The 21588-nt window shown below is 53.7% G+C and overlaps 7 protein-coding genes across 7 annotated transcripts; 5 read left to right on the top strand and 2 right to left on the bottom strand.

Annotated features, from left to right (window-relative positions):
* Window positions 1–357: 357 nt before the first annotated feature.
* On the top strand, window positions 358–2444 carry BKA58DRAFT_401607 (cryptochrome DASH; the record flags this gene model as incomplete). Its single annotated transcript, XM_046171675.1, has 2 exons — window positions 358–962; window positions 1022–2444. The coding sequence occupies 2 exons, from the start codon at window positions 358–360 to the stop codon at window positions 2442–2444; spliced, it is 2028 nt and encodes a 675-aa protein (XP_046024881.1).
* Window positions 2445–4903: 2459 nt separating this feature from the next.
* On the bottom strand, window positions 4904–6780 carry BKA58DRAFT_401606 (uncharacterized protein; the record flags this gene model as incomplete). Its single annotated transcript, XM_046171674.1, has 4 exons — window positions 4904–5161; window positions 5213–5370; window positions 5419–6681; window positions 6738–6780. 4 exons carry the CDS (start codon window positions 6778–6780, stop codon window positions 4904–4906), a joined length of 1722 nt encoding a protein of 573 aa, XP_046024880.1.
* Window positions 6781–7261: 481 nt separating this feature from the next.
* Window positions 7262–8666, bottom strand: BKA58DRAFT_315339 (mannan endo-1,6-alpha-mannosidase DCW1 precursor; the record flags this gene model as incomplete). The annotated part of the gene is made up of 2 exons (XM_046167523.1): window positions 7262–8523; window positions 8576–8666. 2 exons carry the CDS (start codon window positions 8664–8666, stop codon window positions 7262–7264), a joined length of 1353 nt encoding a protein of 450 aa, XP_046024879.1.
* A 1007-nt stretch (window positions 8667–9673) lies between these two features.
* Window positions 9674–11059, top strand: BKA58DRAFT_384275 (snare protein-like protein Snc2). The gene is made up of 3 exons (XM_046170250.1): window positions 9674–10125; window positions 10383–10611; window positions 10666–11059. Exons 1-3 carry the CDS (start codon window positions 10012–10014, stop codon window positions 10686–10688), a joined length of 366 nt encoding a protein of 121 aa, XP_046024878.1. The 5' UTR covers window positions 9674–10011; the 3' UTR covers window positions 10689–11059.
* A 37-nt stretch (window positions 11060–11096) lies between these two features.
* Window positions 11097–12548, top strand: BKA58DRAFT_169756 (uncharacterized protein). The gene has a single exon (XM_046165144.1). The coding sequence runs from the start codon at window positions 11587–11589 to the stop codon at window positions 12145–12147; it is 561 nt and encodes a 186-aa protein (XP_046024877.1). The 5' UTR covers window positions 11097–11586; the 3' UTR covers window positions 12148–12548.
* A 459-nt stretch (window positions 12549–13007) lies between these two features.
* On the top strand, window positions 13008–15729 carry BKA58DRAFT_401603 (Aspartate/glutamate/uridylate kinase; the record flags this gene model as incomplete). The annotated part of the gene is made up of 2 exons (XM_046171673.1): window positions 13008–15371; window positions 15436–15729. 2 exons carry the CDS (start codon window positions 13008–13010, stop codon window positions 15727–15729), a joined length of 2658 nt encoding a protein of 885 aa, XP_046024876.1.
* Window positions 15730–16361: 632 nt separating this feature from the next.
* BKA58DRAFT_384272 (xanthine dehydrogenase/oxidase) lies at window positions 16362–21186 on the top strand. The gene is made up of 3 exons (XM_046170249.1): window positions 16362–16899; window positions 17038–20671; window positions 20746–21186. Exons 1-3 carry the CDS (start codon window positions 16669–16671, stop codon window positions 20955–20957), a joined length of 4077 nt encoding a protein of 1358 aa, XP_046024875.1. The 5' UTR covers window positions 16362–16668; the 3' UTR covers window positions 20958–21186.
* The last annotated feature ends 402 nt before the right edge of the window (window positions 21187–21588 follow it).

Raw genomic sequence — 21588 nt, 5'->3', positions numbered from 1 at the left:
ACCGGATCTCCTCAGTTTCGACCATCTGTACCCCTTCCGGTGGAGAATGCCTGATATGGCTGACAGATGACATTTAGGGCACCTTTTAGTGTCCAGCGGCCTCGTGCCCTAGAAATTTCGGTGAGAGCCCCATTGTCGCCTTCATAGGGTCATGACGTCCCGCAGGCCCTGAAGCTGCTTCTCTTTCGCCTGCGGCACCGCAATGCTCCCGACTCTCCACTACCAGGTCTTCTATGAATCGTAACCTTGATGTTACGACGTAGTTGCTCCTGGCCGCCGTGCAACACCTGCGATTTATTTGTTTGTTCCGACTGTTGCACTCGCGCTTTTACTGCTGCCGACGACGAGCCTCCGATTATGTCCAGCCGCATTCCTCGCATCTTGCTCTACGTACTCAGTCGCGATGTCCGCCTTTCAGACAATCCTGCTTTCCATGCCGCGTCCCTTCACGCCGCCCGCCCAAATTCCGCGAGAAACTCTCCAAATGGTGACAGACGGCACCGCGATGACTCGTTGACTTCGGAACACGGCGGCGCAAACTTTACGCACCTCTTACCCGTATACGTTTTTCCCGCCAACCAGATCGAAGTGTCCGGCTTCCTCTCCTCCCCAACCGACAAAAGCCCGTATCCCGAGGCGCGCAGTGAGGTGGCCAAGGTATGGCGGACAGGGTCTCATCGCGTGCAATTCATAGCGGATGGCGTGTGGGATCTCAAGGAGAAGATTGCGGGGCTGAACTGCGGCTCTGGACTAGAGATGCGCGTGGGCAGAACTCCAGAGGTGGTTTCTGACATTCTCGAGTGGTACTCCAAAGGCGAGCACGAGGGCAAGATTAGCGGCATCTGGATGACCGCCGACGACAGCACAGAGGAGAAAAGAGAAGTGGAGAGTGTAAAGAAACTCGCAGAAGAGCATGGAGTAGATTTCAAGGCCTGGGCCGATGAGAAGTACTACATAGACGAGTAAGCTCTGCCTAAAAGTTTCGTCCCTGAGTCTAGAAAAGTATGCTAACGCGCAACAGTCGCGATTTACCCTACGACAAGATCTCCGACCTACCAAATGTATATACCTCATTCCGGAAAGGACTCGAACCACTGCGCGATCGACCTCGCCAAACTCTACCCACGCCGTCCCAACTTCCACCGCTACCGCCGAGCATACCACCCCAAAAACAACCATTTACTATACCCTCGTCTTTGGAGAAGCTGAAGAGAGTCTTGCTGTCTCCACTTGAGCAAGACAAAACATATACCCTTACTTGGCCACCACAATGGCCCACTGACGCTCAGTCGGCGCATCCTTTCTCGGGAGGAGAAAGTTCTGGTCTGAATCGCATACAACATCTCATCAGCTCAGGGGCTATGAGCTCGTATAAGGATACAAGGAATGGCATGCTTGGTCTCGATTTTAGCACCAAGCTGTCAGCCTACCTCGCTCAAGGTCACATCACCGCCAGGCAGGTCCATTGGGCGATGCTTGATTTTGAGGAGGGGCGTGGCCCTGGCGAAAAGATAGCTGGCTACGGAAAGGGTGAGAATGCCGGAACAGCAGCCGTACGTTTTGAGCTGTTATGGAGAGATTACATGCGACTTTGCATGAGAAAGTTTGGGCATAAGATGTTCAGTCTATATGGTATTCAAGATCGTGGTACCAAAGGCGACAAGGGACAGCCACAAACAAAGAAGTGGAAACGACTAGACAAGTCTGGTGGTGCAGGCGATGATCCAGCGAAGACGCTCGAATCCTTCCAGCGGTTCCGCTCCGGACGCACTGGCGTCGGTCTCATCGACGCATCGAACCGCGAACTCTTCGTCACAGGGTACACGTCCAACCGCGCGAGGCAAAACGTCGCCTCTTTCCTGTCGTCACACTTAAACATCGATTGGAGAGTCGGAGCCGAGTGGTACGAATGCTTCCTCGTAGACTACGACCCCGCTAGTAACTGGGGCAACTGGCAATACGTCGCCGGCGTCGGCAACGATCCGCGGCAGGGCCGCGTCTTCAATCCCGTCAAACAAGCACTCGACTACGACAAACACGGCGAATACATCAAAGCATGGGTACCAGAACTACGAGGCATCAAGCTGACACGAACTGTTGGTCCCGGAAAAGAAGAAATAGACCAACAGCGATTGATGGGTCTCTACCAAGCTTGGAAGCTCAGTGACTGGGAGAAGAACAACTTGGGTCTGAAGGGCATTGACTGGGTCGAACAGCCGCTTACTAGGATACAATTCCAGGTTGGCCGCGGACGTGGTGGTGGGCAGGATGGAAGGTCGAAACGAGGCGGAGGAGGCGGAGGAGGCGGAGGAGGCGGAGGAGGCGGAGGAGGCGGAGGCATGCCATGGCGGGGAAGAGGAGGAGGTCGTGGTCAGGGTTCTGATCGCAACTCTCGACGCAGAGATGAAGATGGTCCGACCATTGTGAGCAGCGAGCGGGCCTGAGCAAGTATTTTGCTACGTCCCGGCCTGTCGATTCTCCCCGTTTTGTATGATAATTGGCGTGTGCTCTTGCTTTGCAGCCTCGCGTGATTCAATGCATTTTCAGTATTCTTCGATTACCGTGCCGTTGCTTGTGAAGCTTCGATCGGTTTCACTTCGTCACGAGACAGTGATGCGTCACCATTCCTCCTGCAAGCATCATGTCTCGCAATAGATCGTGAACTTTTTGTCGTCACCAGAATAACAGTATGTTACTAAAACCCATGTTGTAAGCGTCTCGCAAATTACCTAAATATTGCGACACTCAGTGCTAGTCTCCTGTAAGGCGAAAACATCATCTTTCTTTCATCATTCCATCTGCCCAAACAAGACGCACTTTAGTGTCGAAGTAATCGTTCCGACATCACAAAATATTACCGACCGTTATCACACAAGAACGTAACGCCACCATAATCATATCTAGGTTTACATGGATACAAACCACCTACACTCTCCTCCCAATGACAGGGTCAGTACTCCCAGTCGCCCATAGGTATCGTATGTCACCCCCATCTACGCATCGTGCAATGTGAACGTCTCGTTCCGTCTCATACCCTCTCCTAGGCCCCCAAATCGGTGAGGCCCAACCCCACCAGCAACTACCTACACTACCGGGACGGGAACACGATGACGCGCATCCCGGCCCAACGCCACAGCAGATCATTGAAATTGCAAGGCCGCTTAGTAGCGCCAATCGAGAGGGGCACGAATGCTTTGGCGTTGGTGTTGAACTCTGATTCAAAGGCCTCAAATACACGGTTTGTGACTAGTTGAACGTGCGATATGAATGTGAGTCCACGGGTGGTCAGTGTGTGACTGGCTGAGAAATAACTCCTGCGTGCCGCTGGATAGACGGGCGGGTGGTCCATATGATAGGCTCGCGGCGTCTTGCCCCGTTGGATAAGCTTACAGGTTGCGATTCTCACCCGTAGTCCCCCGTCTTGCCGTCTATCTACAAGAGGGTGTGGGAGTTTGTTTGCCGACTTGTGGTAGGTATATGGGTGATGATGACGTGCGGGGATGGGAGTGGTTTATAGCGGTTGCATACGTATGGCTCTGCAGATTTAGACAGGTCTGCCCACTTACTGTGTCATTCGTCTGATAGGTTGTGTTGTGTGATCTGTAGATAGAATCGCGTGGACACGCGTTTCTTTGAGGCAGCTTGTTTCCCTCGGCAGCTTCTTACGGAATTGGACGTACTTTCTGGTTCATACAGAGCAGCCAGCTTATTGGAGAGCGTTTTCTACTCATGGAAGTAGTCTGGAGGAAGCTTTCCGATGGCTCGACCAACTCGTTGGCTTGGCGTAGTGTCTTTCCAGATCGAAATTCTTATGGATGACCCGCGTCCAACAGGTGTGACGTCCGGAAATCTCTGTACAGTCAACGTTGAATCCCGTTATTAGTCGTGTTCGGTCATGTTTGTTGGAGCCATATATTTGACAAGAGTCATGATGAGGAATTTCTAATGACGACACTCCATGCTCGGATCGTGTGCCGTTGCATCGACTCATCGATTCCGCACTGTTCTTGTCAGAAGCGCTCACGCGTCATCCGACGGCGAAATGGCACGCGCACCTTGGATAATGTTCAAGACGAAAGGTGCTTCAGTTCTTTCACCTGCCTCGTCAGCATCTACTCAGATCCCTTCTGCGCCTGACTGCACTGTGCCGCTATGAGTGTAACTTGTGCACCTCATCCAAAACATCACAGTGAGAAAAATGAATATGACTGAATTAATTTTGTTATTGAGTCACGGCATCTAAAAGCCATGACACGAAACAATCTACTATACAAATGATGATCGAACAAGTCCAACGTCACTGCCATCAAAGGCAGACGTAGGTCTCCTCTCCACAAGTCAAGACGTGTGTTGCCCGAATATATATGCATGAAGACAAAGGACGCTTTTTTGGTGGTAAAGGAGCCGTCAAAGAAGGACAATGGTCGATCGATGACGAGGTCTATACCAATTGCAAGATGGGCAAATATGGCCTGATAGTTCAAACAGACCGGATAATGCACTGTCGGTGAAGACCTAGCGGGCGCAAACGTGAACAAACAGCTGTCGACTTGTTTGCGTAGATGTGAGGGGTTTGCAGGAAGATCATCCTTGAACAGAGCATAGTCGAAGCGAGGATCAGCTCACGCAATGCAGGCGACAGCGATGACAAGAGTGAGCCATGTCGTTGAACAGCCCAGGCTGAAGAGGCTCGTTCGACAAAGGGAGCACTCAGCGCATAGTAATGCAAGCAACAAGGCGAGGCCGGCTACGCGCAAGTCAAGAAGAAGATTTCGAAGATAGTCCAGGTCATCGGATGGTATCATGCCAGGCGCAGCAAATTTCCAAGCATCGGGTCATGCAAACAGGCAGCATTCAGCGAAGTTCAGCAAAATGTGCATCGGTCACGGCAACTAAGCGACGCTTATGCGCCGGGAGGTCCTTGGGCTCCTTGACCGCCCTGTTGTTGCTGGGCGATGGACGCATACCACATTGCAAGGTAGTTTTGGTAGCCGCCATAGACAGCATAGGGGTCAGCAGAAGCAGCACCACCTGCATCGGGTGCAGCTGCTTGAGGAGGCTGCGCGGCTGCGGCAGGTTGTCCGTATGAAGGTGTCTGCTGATGTGAGTATCCATTGTCGTTGTTTCCGTTGTCACGTCGTCGTGAGTTGTTCTTCTCTCGCTGCGTCGTATTAGCATCCGTGCACATCTGTCACACAGCAAACAAACTTACCACTTGGTCGACCTTTTCCCAGATAGCTCGCTTAGCATCGTCAATGGCTTGACGGGTTCCGACAAGACCGATCTCGCGCTCAATGTCGGCGCCAGAAGCTTGCGAAACATTGATCTTGCAGCCGGTCTCTGATTGCATGGACTTGATAGTTTCACCACCTATGAATCGTTAATAAGGCAACCACAACATGTTCGAAGCGATGTTACCTTTGCCAATAATCATGCCAACTGCATCAGAGGGAACGTGAATGCTATCATTGATCTTGCCTGCTCCAGCGCCTCCAGCGGCACCTCCGCCGTAGGGATCAAAGTTGTCACGCCTGGTGAATGCTTGCTGCGGCGGCGCGGCGGCACCGCCACCTTCCATTTGCTTAGTGTCACTGTCGACAATCTCCATGATGAGCTCCTTGGCATGTGCGGCAGCAGTGGGGCTTCCGATGAGGTTCACAGGTCGCAGACCATTCACGCTCTTGTTTTCACCAACAATGTTGACGTGGCAGCCACTGCGCTCTTGCAGATCACGGATAGTCTCACCGCCACGGCCGATGATGAGACCAACAGTACGATCAGGCACCATAATTTGCGACGACTGTTCACCCTCACGAAGAGCGGGCTGTTGCTGGCCAACCATCTTAGCGGCGGGTCGGGCATTGCGGCCAGTCTCACGAGCAGGATTGCCGCCATTTTCTTCGATGATGCGGTTGATCTCGCGCTTAGCACTGATACGAGCACCCGGGCTACCGGTTATACGACACTCGCGCTGAGGTCCAGCCTCGGGGCCGTTGATGAATTGAATGCGGGTTTGAGATTCTTGTTCAATGCGGCGGAGACTCTCACCTTGACGTCCAATGACAAGGCCAACCAACGAAGAGTCAATGAGAATCACCTCAGAGTTGTCATTAGCAGGGGGCGACCGTGCTTGCCCGTACTGCTGCGAAGGAGAGAAGGTGTCACGCCTAGGAGGAGAGCGATCACGTTCACGTCCATAGCCACCTCGGCGCTCATCACGACGCTCATCGCGGTATGGGTTGTAGCTTTCACGCACGGGTTCTCGGCGCGCTGGGGATCGCGAGCGCGACCGAGAACGTCGGTAGGGCTGGCGTCCGCTTAGTCGCGGGTCTTCTTGATAAGCTGGAGCTGTGTAAGTTTGCGCTGGGACACCATAACCAGACCAAGACTCAGGTATACCTGGACGCGCTTCGTGTGCAAGGCCCTTCTGAGCCGCAAAGCCGCGCGCCTTGGCCAGCGCATCCTGGATGCTGACTGAGCCGGAGCTTACGGGCTTGATAGCGCTGAGATCAAGACTGCCAGAGTGTGTGGGAGGAGGGAAGTTGTATCCGGGCATGGCGGGTGGGGTGGCAGTAGGCATTGCGCCTGGGAAGCCTGGGGGAAGGCCTTGGGGAGGGGGATGTTGCGCCTGGGGAGGCTGCTGGGGCGTCTGCGATGGGGTAGTCGACGGGCGTCCAGCTGCTACGAGGATAGTCAGTACAAGCGCCGCGAGCGTGGTGAGAATGTGAGCGACATACCGAGCGCCGCCAGAATGGCGTTTAGATCGGGGGGAGCGGCCATCGGGAATGCGCGCAACCAGGTAGTTAGTTTCAAGTATGAATTGGGACAGCAATGTTGATGAGGGACAAGAACGTGAGTAGGGCGCCGTTGAGTCGAGTGCGCGGGTGGTGTGTGTCGTGTGCAGAGATCTTTGTCGCGGCAAAGAAGGAAAGAGGAGTCGGGCGCAGCTTTCGTACGCACAGGCCATTAGCGTGGTATTAGCCGAGCCGTGGCTGGTTCCAAGGTTCTCTCACTGAGTAAGAACGTGAACCTTGAAATAGAATGCGTGGGCATTGGGATATGAAGAATACCCCTTCGAATTTCGAGTTCAGAGTATACGTACTTTGCAGTTCTCATGTAAATTATGTCAACATTGGCTATAGTATGACACGCGCCCGCAGCCTGATCGCGCCCAAAGAAAATGACGATGAAGAACATCCAAAAGATCTAGTACAGTCCCAAGCGCACGCTCTGATATACAAAATGAAGACGGGTATAATATCTACGACACCATCCACCAGGCGCCGACGACGATGGAAACCAGCACGAGGATGGTGAGGATGCTAGCACCGGCCTTGTCGCCAGTGGTCACGACATCAAACTTGATAGGATCATCACTCTTATCGTCGTTGCCAGCGTCGGGGTTGCTCTTGGAGATACCGCCCTTCTCGGCAGTCGCAGGGCCGCTGGTAGACGTGTAGAGCAGCGCCTGTACGACTTCCATGGCGGCCATCTGCTCACCAACACCGAAACTGCCGTCGTTGACTCCATTTGTGGTCCACTTGAGCCCACATGAAGTCTGTTGGTCACCTCCGTTGCACTGCTTCGCCGCGGCCTGAGCGGATGCCTGGAGGTAAGGGTCAATCTGTTCGCGGGTCCAAGGTGCGACACTGGCTGTGTATGCCATGGAACGTGCAAGATAGGCCTTGAATGAACGCTGGTCCACGTCGCATTTGCCGTTGTTCTCGCAGGCAACTTCAGACATGATCTTGTCCTTGAAGAAAACGTCGACTCCGTCAATAACACCCTGGACACGCGTCTTCCATTTTTCGTCCTGTGACGCGTTCCACATGGCAGCAGCACCAGCCATGTGAATACCAGCATTGTACGTCCACTGGATATGGTTGATGGTTGAGCAGTTCTGCGTGTCGTCGGTTCCGTCGTAGTAGTGGTAATCCGGACTCATGAGTCCTACCGAAAGTTCCCACTCCCAAGCCTTCTCAGCCCAGTCAGCGTAGGTTTGGTTGCCGAGATATTTGTAAAGCCGAGAGGCGATGTTGAAGAAACAACCGTTGGAAATGGTGTTCTTGTAGTTGTAACCTTGATTGAAGCTGAAGATCTGCCACCTCAAACCACCGCCGCAAGTTGACGTGTCCCAGCGCTTGTATTGGGTGTTGAAGACGGCCTGTGCAAGAGACAGCCAAGAAGGCTTGCCATCGGGCAGATCGGGAAATTTGTTCTCTGCAGCCGTCATGGCGGCCATGCCCCAGAAACCTTGGTCATCGTTTCCGAGCGTCTTGGTCTGATTATCAGGCATGTAGTTGTTGTTTTGTCCGACCTGGGCTGCTAGAGCCTGTGTGGTGATTTTGTTGTACTGATCATCACCCGTGTAGTACCAGTAATCAACAAAGGCATTGAACATGGCGCCACACTCCCACCAGTAGTATGGGTCTGGGAGATTGCCTGGTGTGTCGCCTACATTGTCGCCGGTATAGTACTTGCGCAAGTTTGCGGAGAGTGCCTTGGCGGTCTGCTTGATGGAGTCTGTACATGTCAGTACGTGCGCTTGCTGGCATCGGATTTGAGAAAGTCACACCTGTGGAGCTAATATCCAGGTCGACCGCGCCCACACTTGCGAACAACAGGTTCGAGGCGCCAAGAACGCCAATGGCAGAGGTGAGCTTCATGGTGGCTCGGGTCTAGTCGGCAGTTGCAGCCAGGGTCCAGCGCCAGGCTTGGAGACACACTGCGCAGTGTCGCGAAAGGAGTAGTGTTGAAATGATCAAGCTTTCAGGCCAGCGGGCTGGCTTGGCTCTGACGTGGGGTATCGTAGAGAGTGTCGGGTTGATTGACGGCTGGTATGAAAGGAGCGACGGGGATCAGGGGCGCGTACGGCACGGCGGTCGACACGGGATTAGAGTTGTCTATCGATTAGGAAGCGGTGCAGCGAGTGTGTTCGAAGAGAAGGGAACTGGAAACAGGAAGCTGGCGGCGGAGCAAGCGTTGCGCGAACTCCTGAGCGGCGAATGGGTAGCAGACACCGAGACTCAAGACATTGGACACGCGTCTTGGCGGCGATCAGACCCACTTGCCAGGTACAAACGGCGCCTGGCCTGCGTGAGGCCTGGGGATGCCTCTCGCCCTGATAGGCTAGCGACGCAGGCACACTCTATTGACGACAATGCACGATTCTTCTGTTGCATAATGTGTCTCGTTAACGAAGACGCTTGTCGCTTCTGTTTGTTGCGCAGCGACGCAGCGACGCAGCGATGCGGGCGTCTGGCTGGGCGGCGACGACAGTGATGACGAAGCGCCAACTACACACTACGTTTAGTGTAATTGTCTTGTCAAAATCCGGTCCGTCTTTGTTCTCGTCGCAGGTCGTATCGCCGTGTTGCCACGCCGCAGCTGCGGAAGTCTGGTAAGCAATAAGATTGGCCTCGTAACAGCGAGGCTGAGACGACAGACCCCTCTTTACCTCCAAAGGCCATGGACGACGGGTTGGGAACAGGCGGGATATATACTGTGAAGTTTTCGAGCCTGTAGACGGACCGATGGAGGATCGTGCAGCACCTGTTGCCTCATAGCCAGAGTGTCGTAATCGCGAGGCTGGTGTTCATCACGTGCAGTGGCGCAGGCTGGGCTGCCCAGATCCAGATGGGGGCCGGAAGCAGGCACGGCAGCGATCGCATCAACTTGAATAGAACACCGTCATAGCCGTTGGAACATCAAATCCGCTGTTGACTCGACTGTGCACGTTGCGGAGACATATTGCGATTCACAGATTAAAATTCCGTGTTGTTGCGCCAGGTTTCACGCAAACATCAGCCGTACTGCTCAAACGGAGCTGACACATTGCGCTCGTTCGCCATCCGGGCTGAGCGGACTCTTGGTCTTCCTCTGGGCAACCACACCACCATCTCCATCCTCCAGACACCACCTCACCACCCACACCTATCCATCACCACCACTTCTTGAAGCCTACGCAACTCGCACGCTACCCGGAATCTCCAGCACACCCCATCTCCAACCATGTCGAGCCGCGAAGAGCCCCCGTATGATCCTTACATCCCCAGCGGCGGCGCCGGTGGCCAGCAGGGCGGCCAGGGCCAAAATGGCAACCACCGCACAGCTGCGCTCCAAGCGGTATGTTGTTCTTCTTCTTCTTCTGCGTGCGGATCGAGCGCTACGTCGCTTGTCGCATCCTCGCAAGGCAGCTATGGTCGAGCCGCAGTGGTCGGCAGAGAGCTTGCGTCAGCGATGCGATAGTGACTAGACTTCTTCGCACCCTCGTCGCACCTTCCCACTGGCTTTGCGCGCGTGTGCGAACGTATATGCATGCGCAAAGGAGCGGCCTAAAGAAGGTCAAAACATGTGTGACCTCATGCTGACTCGTATGCCAGGAAATCGACAGCACCGTTGGCATCATGCGGGACAACATCAACAAGGTCTCAGAGCGAGGAGCCCGTCTGGACTCGCTACAGGACAAGACCGATAACCTCGCCGTGTCCGCCCAAGGCTTCCGAAGGGGCGCCAACCGTGTGCGCAAGCAGATGTGGTGGAAGGACATGAAGATGCGCATGTGCCTCATTGTGGGTATCATCCTACTGCTCGTCGTCATCATTGTTCCTGGTAAGCTTTCCTGCGTCGATAACGAGGAGCTTCCTATGGCTAACCTGTACGCAGTCGTTGTTACGAAAGGAAAATAAACCACACCCACGAGATACCATGAACCATTACATTAATAATAGCGCGGAAGGGGGAGGTTGCACAGCCATTGGGGACGGAGGAGAATGGCTACGAGTTGCACTACGATCAACGACAGCGGTCTACTGCAGCATGTGTGTCACGGCGAACACGGAGCAATGGATCAGATCTGTTCTTTTCTTTCTTTGCATTCAGACGGTCGTGCTATGATGCACTCACGGAAAGCTCCTTTGCATGGAACGACTCCGCCACCGCTACGATATCCCACGAGTGCCCAGTTCCCCAGCATGGTCGTCAGACGAGCAAATGGAGTTTTACGCATTGTGAGTTGCTGTCTTGCATGTCTATAGTCAATTTACATCTTATGCCTTGATTGATTATTGCTGCGTGAAAGAGCGTTCCAACTAAGGTCTGCAACAAGTATTGTTATCAGATCCTCTTCTCGAGTGGGATGACTGCAGCGGTTGCTCCACTACCCGACTAGATACGCTATCAGCTCGTGCGACCGACGACGTACTTCTTGGCTACCAAACAATACATCACCAATACATCAGAGCTTTGGAGAGATGGTTGGATAGATCTAATTCTGTGGCGTTAGACTGCTGACGCGCAGCCTCAGCCTTGAGCAGACTTTTGATATTAGCACAAGGCTGAGACAGCCACCCTATTACTACAGGCTGAGCAGGCTCTGAACCGGCATCCTCTCCCGTGTTCACTGTCCCGCTGCTTTGTGACCTCTCACCTTCTTCTATCATCTTCCTTTAGCCTTGGTCATCGTCAACATTCCTTCTTCTAATCCTGAGCCTCTCCACGCGCGAGTCACGTCTCTTTGGTTTTGCAGTAGAGCCCGCAGGAACTATCAGCTTGCGTAAAAAAGGCTTCGCAAATCAACTCGCTGCAATGGCAAGCGGCTACTGGCAATACCGCACCACCACCTACGTTGAGATTATCGGCCAGCTCACTACGACTGAGACTGAGACGATTAGCACCTACTTGCCCTCAGTAGACAATGCGGCATGCAGTGACTCGCAAAACCCCTGCGGCTCTACGTGCTGCGATTCTGGCTTCTACTGTCTAAGGGTCGGCCAGTGTACGCTGATTGCTGGCGGCAGCTCTGGAGGCGTAACACCACTTCCGCCGTCGCCGCTTTCTATTTTGCCAAACACCTTATCAGGTGCATCCCTTCCATCAATAAGCTCACCGGTGACCGACATAAGCACGACATCCGGAGCCAATCTCCCAACAGCAGGAACAAACACAGCCTCGCCTTCCACAAGCGGTCTGTCCACATGCGCCAAAGCAGGCATAGGAGTGGGTGCAGTTCTAGGAGCAGCAGCACTTTTCGCTTTCGCCTTCTGGCTTGGTTGGATCTTGCGTAAGCGACGCAGAAGCCCAGTCGATCTATCCCATGACCTGCCGATAGGAGAGACCGAGGCGAAACATAGTACCCATAGCATGTAGGAGTCTAACCAAGCAACATATATGGGTCCAGAAGATGTTCCTAGAGCGATGGGTAACCATGAGCTAGACGGTAGGCAGGTACCTGTGGAAGCTGGCCACCGAAGTGGTTGTGTTTTGGGGATGTATCTGGATGACATGCTGTGGTCACTCTTCAAGTAGCGGTGTCGGTTTCTGAACCTGGAGTGAGAGGTCTATGCATTGAATGGGGTGCTCAAGCTCAATTGGAGGTTGGAGATTGGAGATACCTGAGCAAGTTGGTTGTAATTCAGGACTATAGTGTAACTTGGAGTAGTTGACATTTGGACGCGACGCGACCTTGCCCGTTTGGGACTAGGCTTTCAGCTTCTCAGTGTCACTACCACAATCTTTGGCATCTCGTATAATACAATGGATTCAAGTAAGAGATAAACGCTTCTAGTTTACCTTTGCATTAGGGCGCCTAATCTCTCCCGTGAACCTAGTGCTAGGTCCTCACAAGTTAGTAGTGTCCACAGTGCTGTGGGTTGGGCCGCACAGGATGGGCAACCTGGGAAAGGGCCTTTTGTCTTGTCGAGAAAATTTGCCTCAACAGCAGCTCGAAAGCGCGCAGGCATGCAGGAGTGAGGGCTGAAAAGTCTGATCTGCGGCTGCCATTCTCCATGCGTGCAAACCTAAGTAGCTATCTCCGGCAGCGCTAGGAAAGTTCCCTGTCGTCTGGGGAAGCAGCGATAACGGCGCAGCGAATTTTGTTGCTTCCGCGTCATATCTCGAGACCCGCGCAGGTCCCTCACGGCTCCACAGTCTAGTCACCGTAGCAATTCGCGTTGGATTAAGTCGCCCAGGGCCCGAGCAGCGACTGCTTCTTGGGAGCGACACTCACCATGCAGAGCTTTGTACGAGCCGGCCGTGTGGCTGCCCGATCCTCCTCCCGCGTCCTCGCGAGCCAGACGCCGCGAGCCCTCCCGCGAGCCCTCGTAGCTAGCACCACCCCGAGCCGCCTGTACACAACCTCCAAGGATGGCAGGAACTCGTCCATCTACGCCGCCTTCCTCAACCTGCTGGCCAGCTCCAGCTCCCGCCGCGAAGTCGACCAGTACCTCGGCCAGTTCCGCTCCGTCTCGCCGCACCAGTTCGCTGTCGTCAAGGTCGGAGGGGCTATTCTCACCGACCACCTCGAGGAGCTATGCTTCGCCCTTCAGCAGCTACATGCTATCGGCCTGTACCCCATCATCGTCCATGGCGCCGGCCCGCAGATGAACCAGCTGCTGCTCGACTCCGGTGTCGAGCCCGACTTCATTGACGGTATACGCGTGACGGACAAGAAGACGCTGGGCATTGCGCGCAAGCTGTTCTTGGAGGCCAACATGGACCTGGTCATGACCCTGAAGAGGGATTGGGGCGTGCCCGCGCGGCCCATCACCGCGGGTGCTCTGCAAGCCGACTACCTGGACAAGGAAAAGTGGAAGTACGTCGGAAACATCACCACCGTCAACAAGAGGCAGATCATGGATGCTCTGGAGAACAAGGAACTGCCCATCCTGTGCTCCATGGGCGAGACGCTCGACGGCCAGATCCTCAACATCAACGCCGATGTAGCTGCCGCAGCTCTGGCGCGCGAGTTCCAGCCCCTCAAGGTCATCTACCTCTCTGAAAAGGGTGGACTGTTCAACGCCGAGTCCAAGCTCATCCCCCACATCAACCTCGAGGGCGAGTACGATACCTACATGAAGCAATCGTGGGTTAGATACGGCACGAAGCTTAAGATTGTAGAGGCAAAGAAGCTCCTGGACGGTCTCCCACGCACGTCGAGTGTAGCCATCACACACCCCTCGAACCTTGGAAAGGAGTTGTTCACCCATACCGGAAGCGGCACACTTATCCGCAACGGCGGTAGTGTCAAGGAGACCAGCAAGTTCGAGGATTTGGATGTCCCTGCTCTGCAAGAGGCTATCACCAAGAGCAAAGCCGCCGACGCTGCCGATGCTGTCAACAGATATATTCAGAACCTCAAGACGCGACCATTTGAGGTCTTCCATGATGATTCCATGGGCGTCGTTGCCGTCGTTTACCCACCGACTGCCGACGGTGAGTTCGCGCAGCTTTCGCACTTCAGCATGACCAAAGACGCCTTCTTGAATAACCTGAACGACTTGGTCTTCCAGCGCATGAAGCAAAAGTACCCCAAGATGTACTGGATTGTAGACGACCAGTCGCAAAACTACGTCAAATGGCACCTGGAGAAGACGGATGGCTTCCTCCGCCGCGAGAAGGAAGTCTTCTGCTGGTGGGGCGCGGCTGAGTCTTCCGAGATCTTCTCGCTCCTCGAGAACTACCAGAAGCAGGGCCGCAGCATGCTCAAGGACAGCTTAGATGCTCAGTTCCGACGGGCGGCCGACTTTGTTGCCAGTTTGAAGCAGGGCCAGCAGACGCGGGGCTACGCGACCATTGCTGGCCAATCTTCAAGGCCTCAACTTAGACAGAACAGGACCCTTCCTGCGTCGGCGCGAGGCTTCGCTACCACCGCATCACGCTCAATGGATACGACTAACCCCAACCCACCATACGGAATCAAGCACAAGCACAGGGACTACCCTGCCAAGGTTGCACTGATTGGTGCGCGAGGCTACACAGGGCAAGCTCTTATCGAGCTGCTTAACAAGCACCCCAACATGGACCTGCGTCATGTATCATCACGTGAACTTAACGGCAAGAAGCTTGAAGGTTACACCAAGCGACAGATCACCTACGAGAACCTGTCAGCCGAAGATGTGAAGAAGATGGCCGAGAACGGCGAGGTCGACTGCTGGGTCATGGCGCTCCCCAACGGCGTGTGCAAGCCCTTCGTTGATGCCATCAACGAGAGCGGCAAGGACACTCTGATCGTCGATCTGAGTGCCGACTACCGTTTCGACGAGAGCTGGACATATGGACTTCCAGAGACCGTTGATCGCGCCAAGATCTCCGACGCTACACGCATCGCCAACCCTGGTTGCTACGCCACTGCTGCTCAACTCGGCATTGCGCCTCTGCTTGAGTTCATCGGCGGCCAGCCAACCGTCTTCGGTGTCTCAGGCTACTCCGGAGCCGGCACCAAGCCCAGCCCCAAGAACGATGTCAAGAACCTCGAAAACAACCTCATCCCCTACAGCTTGACAGACCACATTCACGAGAAGGAAATCTCACGGCAGCTAGGCACTGAGGTTGCATTCATCCCCCACGTCGCAGTCTGGTTCCAGGGTATTCACGTAAGTCTCCTCTTCCCTCCCACCTAACCCAGTCTTCACCACGTTACTAACAACACCACTCCAGCACACTATCTCCATCCCCCTCAACCGCACAATGACATCCCGCGACATCCGCAACCTCTACCAGGACCGCTATGCCGGCGAGAAGCTCGTCAAGATTGTCGGCGAATCCCCGCTCGTCAAGAACATCTCTGGCAAGCACGGCGTCGAGATCGGTGGTTTCGCCGTCCATAGCTCAGGCAAGCGCGTCGTCGTCAACGCTACAATTGATAACCTACTCAAGGGCGCTGCGACTCAGTGCTTGCAGAACATGAATTTGGCGCTCGGTTACGGTGAATATGATGGTATTCCGTACTAGGTTTATGGACGTCTTTGATCAGTAGAAGTGTGGGTGGGCGTTGGTGAGGTGGGGAGAGTGAGAGGGTATGTTTAAGGGACATGGGGGTTGGTGGTTGGGGGTTAGGGGTTATTGGAGGATTAGCAGGAAAGAAGAACAGCATCATGGTTTCTTAATGTGGAAAATAAGGAACTATTGGCGCATTTCTCGTGTGTGTGTGTATACGCTAGACAGGACTTCTTTTAAGAGAGTTGAAACTTGTAGATATATCCAATTGCAAAGCGTGTGTTCAAAAACTGGCTTTGAAAGCTTCACCTTGATGTAACTTCGTGGAATACGAGCAATGCATAGCATAGCCATCGGCACACTCCTTCCCTTCCGACGACAGCGGACCTCGCCATAGAGAGGGCGACTTCAGACGAACAGCCTGGGAAACCGCCGTTACCAAATACACAAACCCCTGATGTACACAACTAGAGTTACTGGTGAGAAGAAGCGGACCTCGCCATGCTAGGCGACAAGCGACCTGACAGCTCACGTGCGGCGTGGGGTGGGGCTATGGAGCTATGGAGGGGCAAGAACGCGAACTACGGCCATCGGCGAGCTCCTGCACGCGGAGCCTCTGCAAGCTATGCAACCTAGACCGCGTACGAAGATAAGGGACAAACACGTCAACGCTGATTCGTTCAAGTCACTAACTAACTCAACTAACTCATGTAATGACTGCTATACGCGGCTGCTGGTCCTCTTGCCGCCGCGGTACACACGCTTGTCATATCTAGTTTGCTTATTCCCCACAAGCCCGACGGACAGGACCCTGAACAGCTAGAGGGTCAAGCTTGTGATACCTACTGTGACATTCTTGCCTTCCTCTCTCTTTTCCCATTCCTCTCGCCTGTGTCTGTCTCTTCTACATCTCTCTTTCTTTTTTGATTACCGACAACACCGCGGGTGGCAAACATGGCGCCTGGTCTCATATCCCCACAACCAGCCGTGTCGAGCGATGCGACCAAGTCGCTGAACGAAGTCACGGCCGATTACGATGATACCCTCCGATTCTATCTGAATGGCACCAAGGTGGTGTTGGATAGCGCGGATCCTGAGGTTACGCTGTTGGAGTATTTGAGGGGGATTGGGTTGACGGGGACGAAGTTGGGTTGTGCGGAGGGTGGGTGTGGTGCTTGTACTGTGGTATGTTTACCTCTTTACTTTCTCTCGTGGTTGTTGTGGATGACTCTGAATCCAGAACTAAAATATGATGGACTTCTGTTCTGGGACTATCGGAGACATTGGTCAAGATATTGAGGGCGAAAACTGACAGTGTTCTAGGTTGTATCGCAGTTCAATCCCACAACGAAGAAGATATACCACGCCTCCGTAAACGCATGCCTCGCACCCCTCGTCAGCGTAGACGGGAAACACGTCATAACAGTGGAAGGGATTGGCAACGTAAAGCGGCCACATCCTGCACAGGAGAGGATAGCAAAGGGCAATGGCAGTCAATGCGGATTCTGCACACCGGGCATCGTCATGTCGTTGTACGCTCTCCTCCGCAACAACGTTGGACCTAGCGAGCTCGAAGTTGAGGAAGCCTTTGACGGTAACCTCTGTCGGTGTACAGGATACAGGCCGATATTAGACGCGGCGCAGAGCTTCAGCGTGAAGTCAGGCTGCGCGAAAGCAAAGGCCAATGGTGGTGGAGGATGCTGTATGGACAAGGATGGTGCGAATGGCGGAGGTTGCGGCAAGAACATTGACGACGGCCAACCGATCAAGCGATTCACACCCCCTGGCTTCATCGAGTACAAGCCAGACACAGAGTTGATCTTTCCTCCACAGCTACGGAAACACGAGTTCAAGCCATTGGCTTTCGGCAACAAGAAGAAGAGGTGGTTCAGGCCAACGACTCTGCAGCAACTACTGGAGATCAAGGACGTGTATCCCTCCGCAAAGCTCATCGGTGGCTCGACCGAGACACAAATCGAGATCAAGTTCAAGGGCATGAACTACAACGCCTCAGTGTTTGTCGGCGATATTGCGGAACTACGACAATTCAAGCTCCATGACGATCATCTTGAAATCGGTGGAAACGTTGTGCTCACGGATCTGGAGGAGATTTGCAAAGACGCTCTCGAACATTACGGACCGGTCCGAGGCCAGCCATTTGCTACCATCCTCAAGCAGATACGGTATTTCGCTGGACGACAGATTAGGAATGTGGGTACACCGGCTGGTAACCTGGCGACCGCAAGTCCTATTTCAGATCTAAATCCGGTGTTTGTTGCGACGAACGCGACGCTCATAGCAAAGAGCCTCAAGGAGACGACGGAGATTCCCATGTCGACGTTCTTCAAGGGATATAGGCAGACTGCTCTGCCTCCAGACGCTATTATCGCTGGTTTGAAGATCCCCGTTGCGAAGGAGAAGGGCGAGTATATCCGCGCGTACAAGCAGGCAAAGAGGAAAGATGACGACATCGCGATTGTGAATGCTGCTTTGAGGATTTCACTGGACGATCAGCACACAGTTGAGAGTGTGGATCTGGTGTACGGTGGCATGGCGCCTACGACAATTCATGCGCGGAAAGCAATGGACTTCCTCCAAGGGAAGAAGTTCTCTGACCTCCCAACACTAGAGGGCGTCATGGACAAGCTTGAGGAAGACTTCGATTTGCGGTTTGGTGTCCCGGGTGGTATGGCAACATACAGGAAGTCACTCGCGCTCGGCTTCTTCTACAAGTTCTACCACGAGATCCTGGCTGAGCTGCACGCTGAGGAAGTCGAAGTCGACACACACGCCATCGGCGAGATCGAACGAGACATCAGCTCGGGCAAGAAGGACGACAAGGCTGCTGAGGCTTACATCCAGAATGAAGTCGGGCAGTCGAAAAACCATGTCGCGGCTATGAAGCAGTGCACTGGAGAGGCGCAGTATACTGACGACATACCCCTGCAAAGGAACGAGTTGTACGGCTGCTTGGTTCTCTCGACAAAGGCGCATGCAAAGCTACTCTCCGTCGATGCCGAACCAGCTCTGGAACTTCCTGGTGTTGTCACGTATGTCGACCACAAGGATCTTGCATCCCCAGAAGCCAACTGGTGGGGTGCGCCGTCCTGCGATGAGACATTCTTTGCTCTCGATGAAGTCTTCACTGCTGGTCAGCCAATCGGTATGATCTTGGCTGACACAGCGAAACATGCAGAGCAAGCAGCGCGAGCTGTCAAGATCGAGTATGAAGAGCTTCCAGCTATATTCACCATCGAAGAGGCTATCGAGAAGGACAGCTACTTCAACCACTTCCGACACATCCAGAAGGGAGATACCGAGAAGGCGTTTGCCGAGGCTGATCACGTCTTCACTGGTGTAGCGCGCATGGGTGGTCAAGAGCACTTCTACCTGGAGACTCAAGCATGTGTTGCTGTTCCCAAGCCTGAGGATGGCGAGATGGAAATCTTCAGCAGTACGCAGAACCCAGCCGAGACGCAAGCATATGTGTCCAAGGTCGTCGGTGTCGCTGCCAACAAGATTGTTACTCGTGTGAAGCGCATGGGTGGTGGCTTTGGTGGTAAGGAGACACGTTCAGTCCAGCTCGCTGGTATCGTGGCCTGCGCAGCGAACAAAGTTCGTCGACCTGTACGCTGCATGTTGAACCGAGACGAAGATATCATGACATCTGGACAACGACATCCCTTCCTCGCTCGCTGGAAAGTTGCTGTCAACAAGGATGGTAAGCTGCAAGCCCTTGACGCAGACGTCTTCTGCAATGGTGGTTGGAGTCAGGATCTCTCTGGTGCAGTCGTCGAACGGTCTCTCTCCCACATCGACAACTGCTACTCGATACCCAACATCCACGTCCGCGGACGTGTCGCGAAAACAAACACCGTCTCCAATACCGCATTCCGAGGCTTCGGTGGACCACAGGGCATGTTCATCGCAGAGACCTACATGGAAGAAGTCGCCGATCATCTCAACATCCCCGTGGAGAAGCTACGAGAAATCAACTTTTACTCGCCCTCCACAAATATGACGACGCACTTCAACCAAGAAATCAAAGACTGGTACGTCCCGCTCATGTACAAGCAAGTCCAAGAAGAATCAGCATACGTCCAACGCCGCGCGGAAATCGAAGAGTTCAACAAAACCCACAAGTGGAACAAACGCGGCCTCTCCATCATCCCCACCAAATTCGGCATCTCCTTCACCGCCCTCTTCCTCAACCAAGCCGGTGCACTCGTCCACATCTACCACGATGGCAGCATCCTCGTCGCACACGGCGGTACAGAAATGGGCCAAGGCCTGCACACAAAAATGACGCAAATCGCCGCGGAAACCCTAGGCGTCCCCCTCGACTCGGTCTTCATCAGCGAAACCGCCACAAACACCGTCGCAAACAGTTCCTCGACCGCTGCATCCGCATCCTCCGACCTAAACGGTTACGCCATTCACAACGCATGTGTCGAGCTAAACGCCCGCCTCGCCCCTTTCCGCGAGAAACTAGGCAAAGACGCCAGCATGAAAGACCTCGCTCACGCCGCCTACTTCTCCCGCGTCAACCTCTCCGCCCAAGGTTTCTACAAAACCCCTGACATCGGCTACGTCTGGGGCGCCAACACCGGCCAAATGTTCTTCTACTTCACGCAAGGCGTTGCGGCCGCCGAGATCGAAATCGACACGCTAACCGGCGACTGGACGACTCGTCGCGCCGATATCAAAATGGATGTAGGCCGCTCCATTAATCCTGCAATTGACTACGGCCAGATTGAAGGCGCGTTTGTGCAGGGTCAGGGGCTTTTTACCACCGAGGAAAGTCTGTGGTTGAGGGGGACGGGCGGCGTGGCGACGAAGGGGCCCGGGAATTATAAGATACCTGGGTTTAGGGATGTGCCCCAAATCATGAACGTCAGCTTGCTGAAAGACGTCAATTGGGAGAATCTCAGGACGATTCAGAGAAGTAGGGGTGTTGGTATGTTCTTCTTCCCTTTTCTTTCTCCTGACCTTCCCTCACTGAATAGCGATATGCTAACTTGTTGACTAAAGGCGAACCCCCCCTCTTCATGGGCAGCGTAGTCTTCTTCGCCATCCGCGACGCTCTCAAAGCTGCGCGCAAACAATTCGGCGAGACATCTCTTTTATCGCTTACGTCGCCTGCGACGGTCGAGCGGATAAGAATCAGTTGTGCGGATCCGATTTTGAAGCGTGCGTGGGTGGAGCCCAAGGAAGGGGAGAAGAGTTTCTTTATTAGTATTTAGGCATGTTTGTATGTATTCTTGGGCTGGTTAGTTTTGCGAGAATGGGGAATAGTCGGCGTTGTGAGAAATGCCGAACGGATTTCTAATGTGACAATGTTACCGATATCGGATATGTCTTGACATGTGAGGACTGGACTCGATGCTTTCGAGTCTTGATGAAAATGTGTTGACAGAACCCATAAAACTGCACTACCCACGTCTCAAGCCAGCCCCCATGTATTTCGTGTTCAATGGCATGCTGATGTCGTACCACACATATCCACAAGCTTCACACGTGCAGGAAAAGAAGTGTTGTTTGTTGAACTTGTTTGAATAAACTCTCAGTATATACATCAGGGGGTATGTCTCCTGTGTACTCTTCTCCCTCTTTCTCATCTCCTACACACAACACCGTTCATCCCCCTTTCTCCTCTTCCACCACTTTATTCCCTCATCTACATTCTCTCCCTCTGCTAAACATTAAAAACGCCCGGATATATCAATATAAAAGCACGATTTCCTCATTCATCATTGCATCCCCAGTAATCCTTTCCATGTTTGCTCCCAGAATATCCAACAAGATCAAAAAAGATAAAGCAACAGAAATAGAAGCCAAGCGATGCATTACAAGACAACAATTCGGATGAAGGAA

This window comes from Alternaria rosae, assembly GCF_020736505.1.
Source record: "Alternaria rosae strain MPI-PUGE-AT-0040 chromosome Unknown BKA58scaffold_5, whole genome shotgun sequence".
Taxonomy (NCBI): Eukaryota; Fungi; Ascomycota; class Dothideomycetes; order Pleosporales; family Pleosporaceae; genus Alternaria; species Alternaria rosae.
Note: the sequence above shows the minus strand (reverse complement) of the source record. Positions and strands in the feature narration are given on the sequence as shown.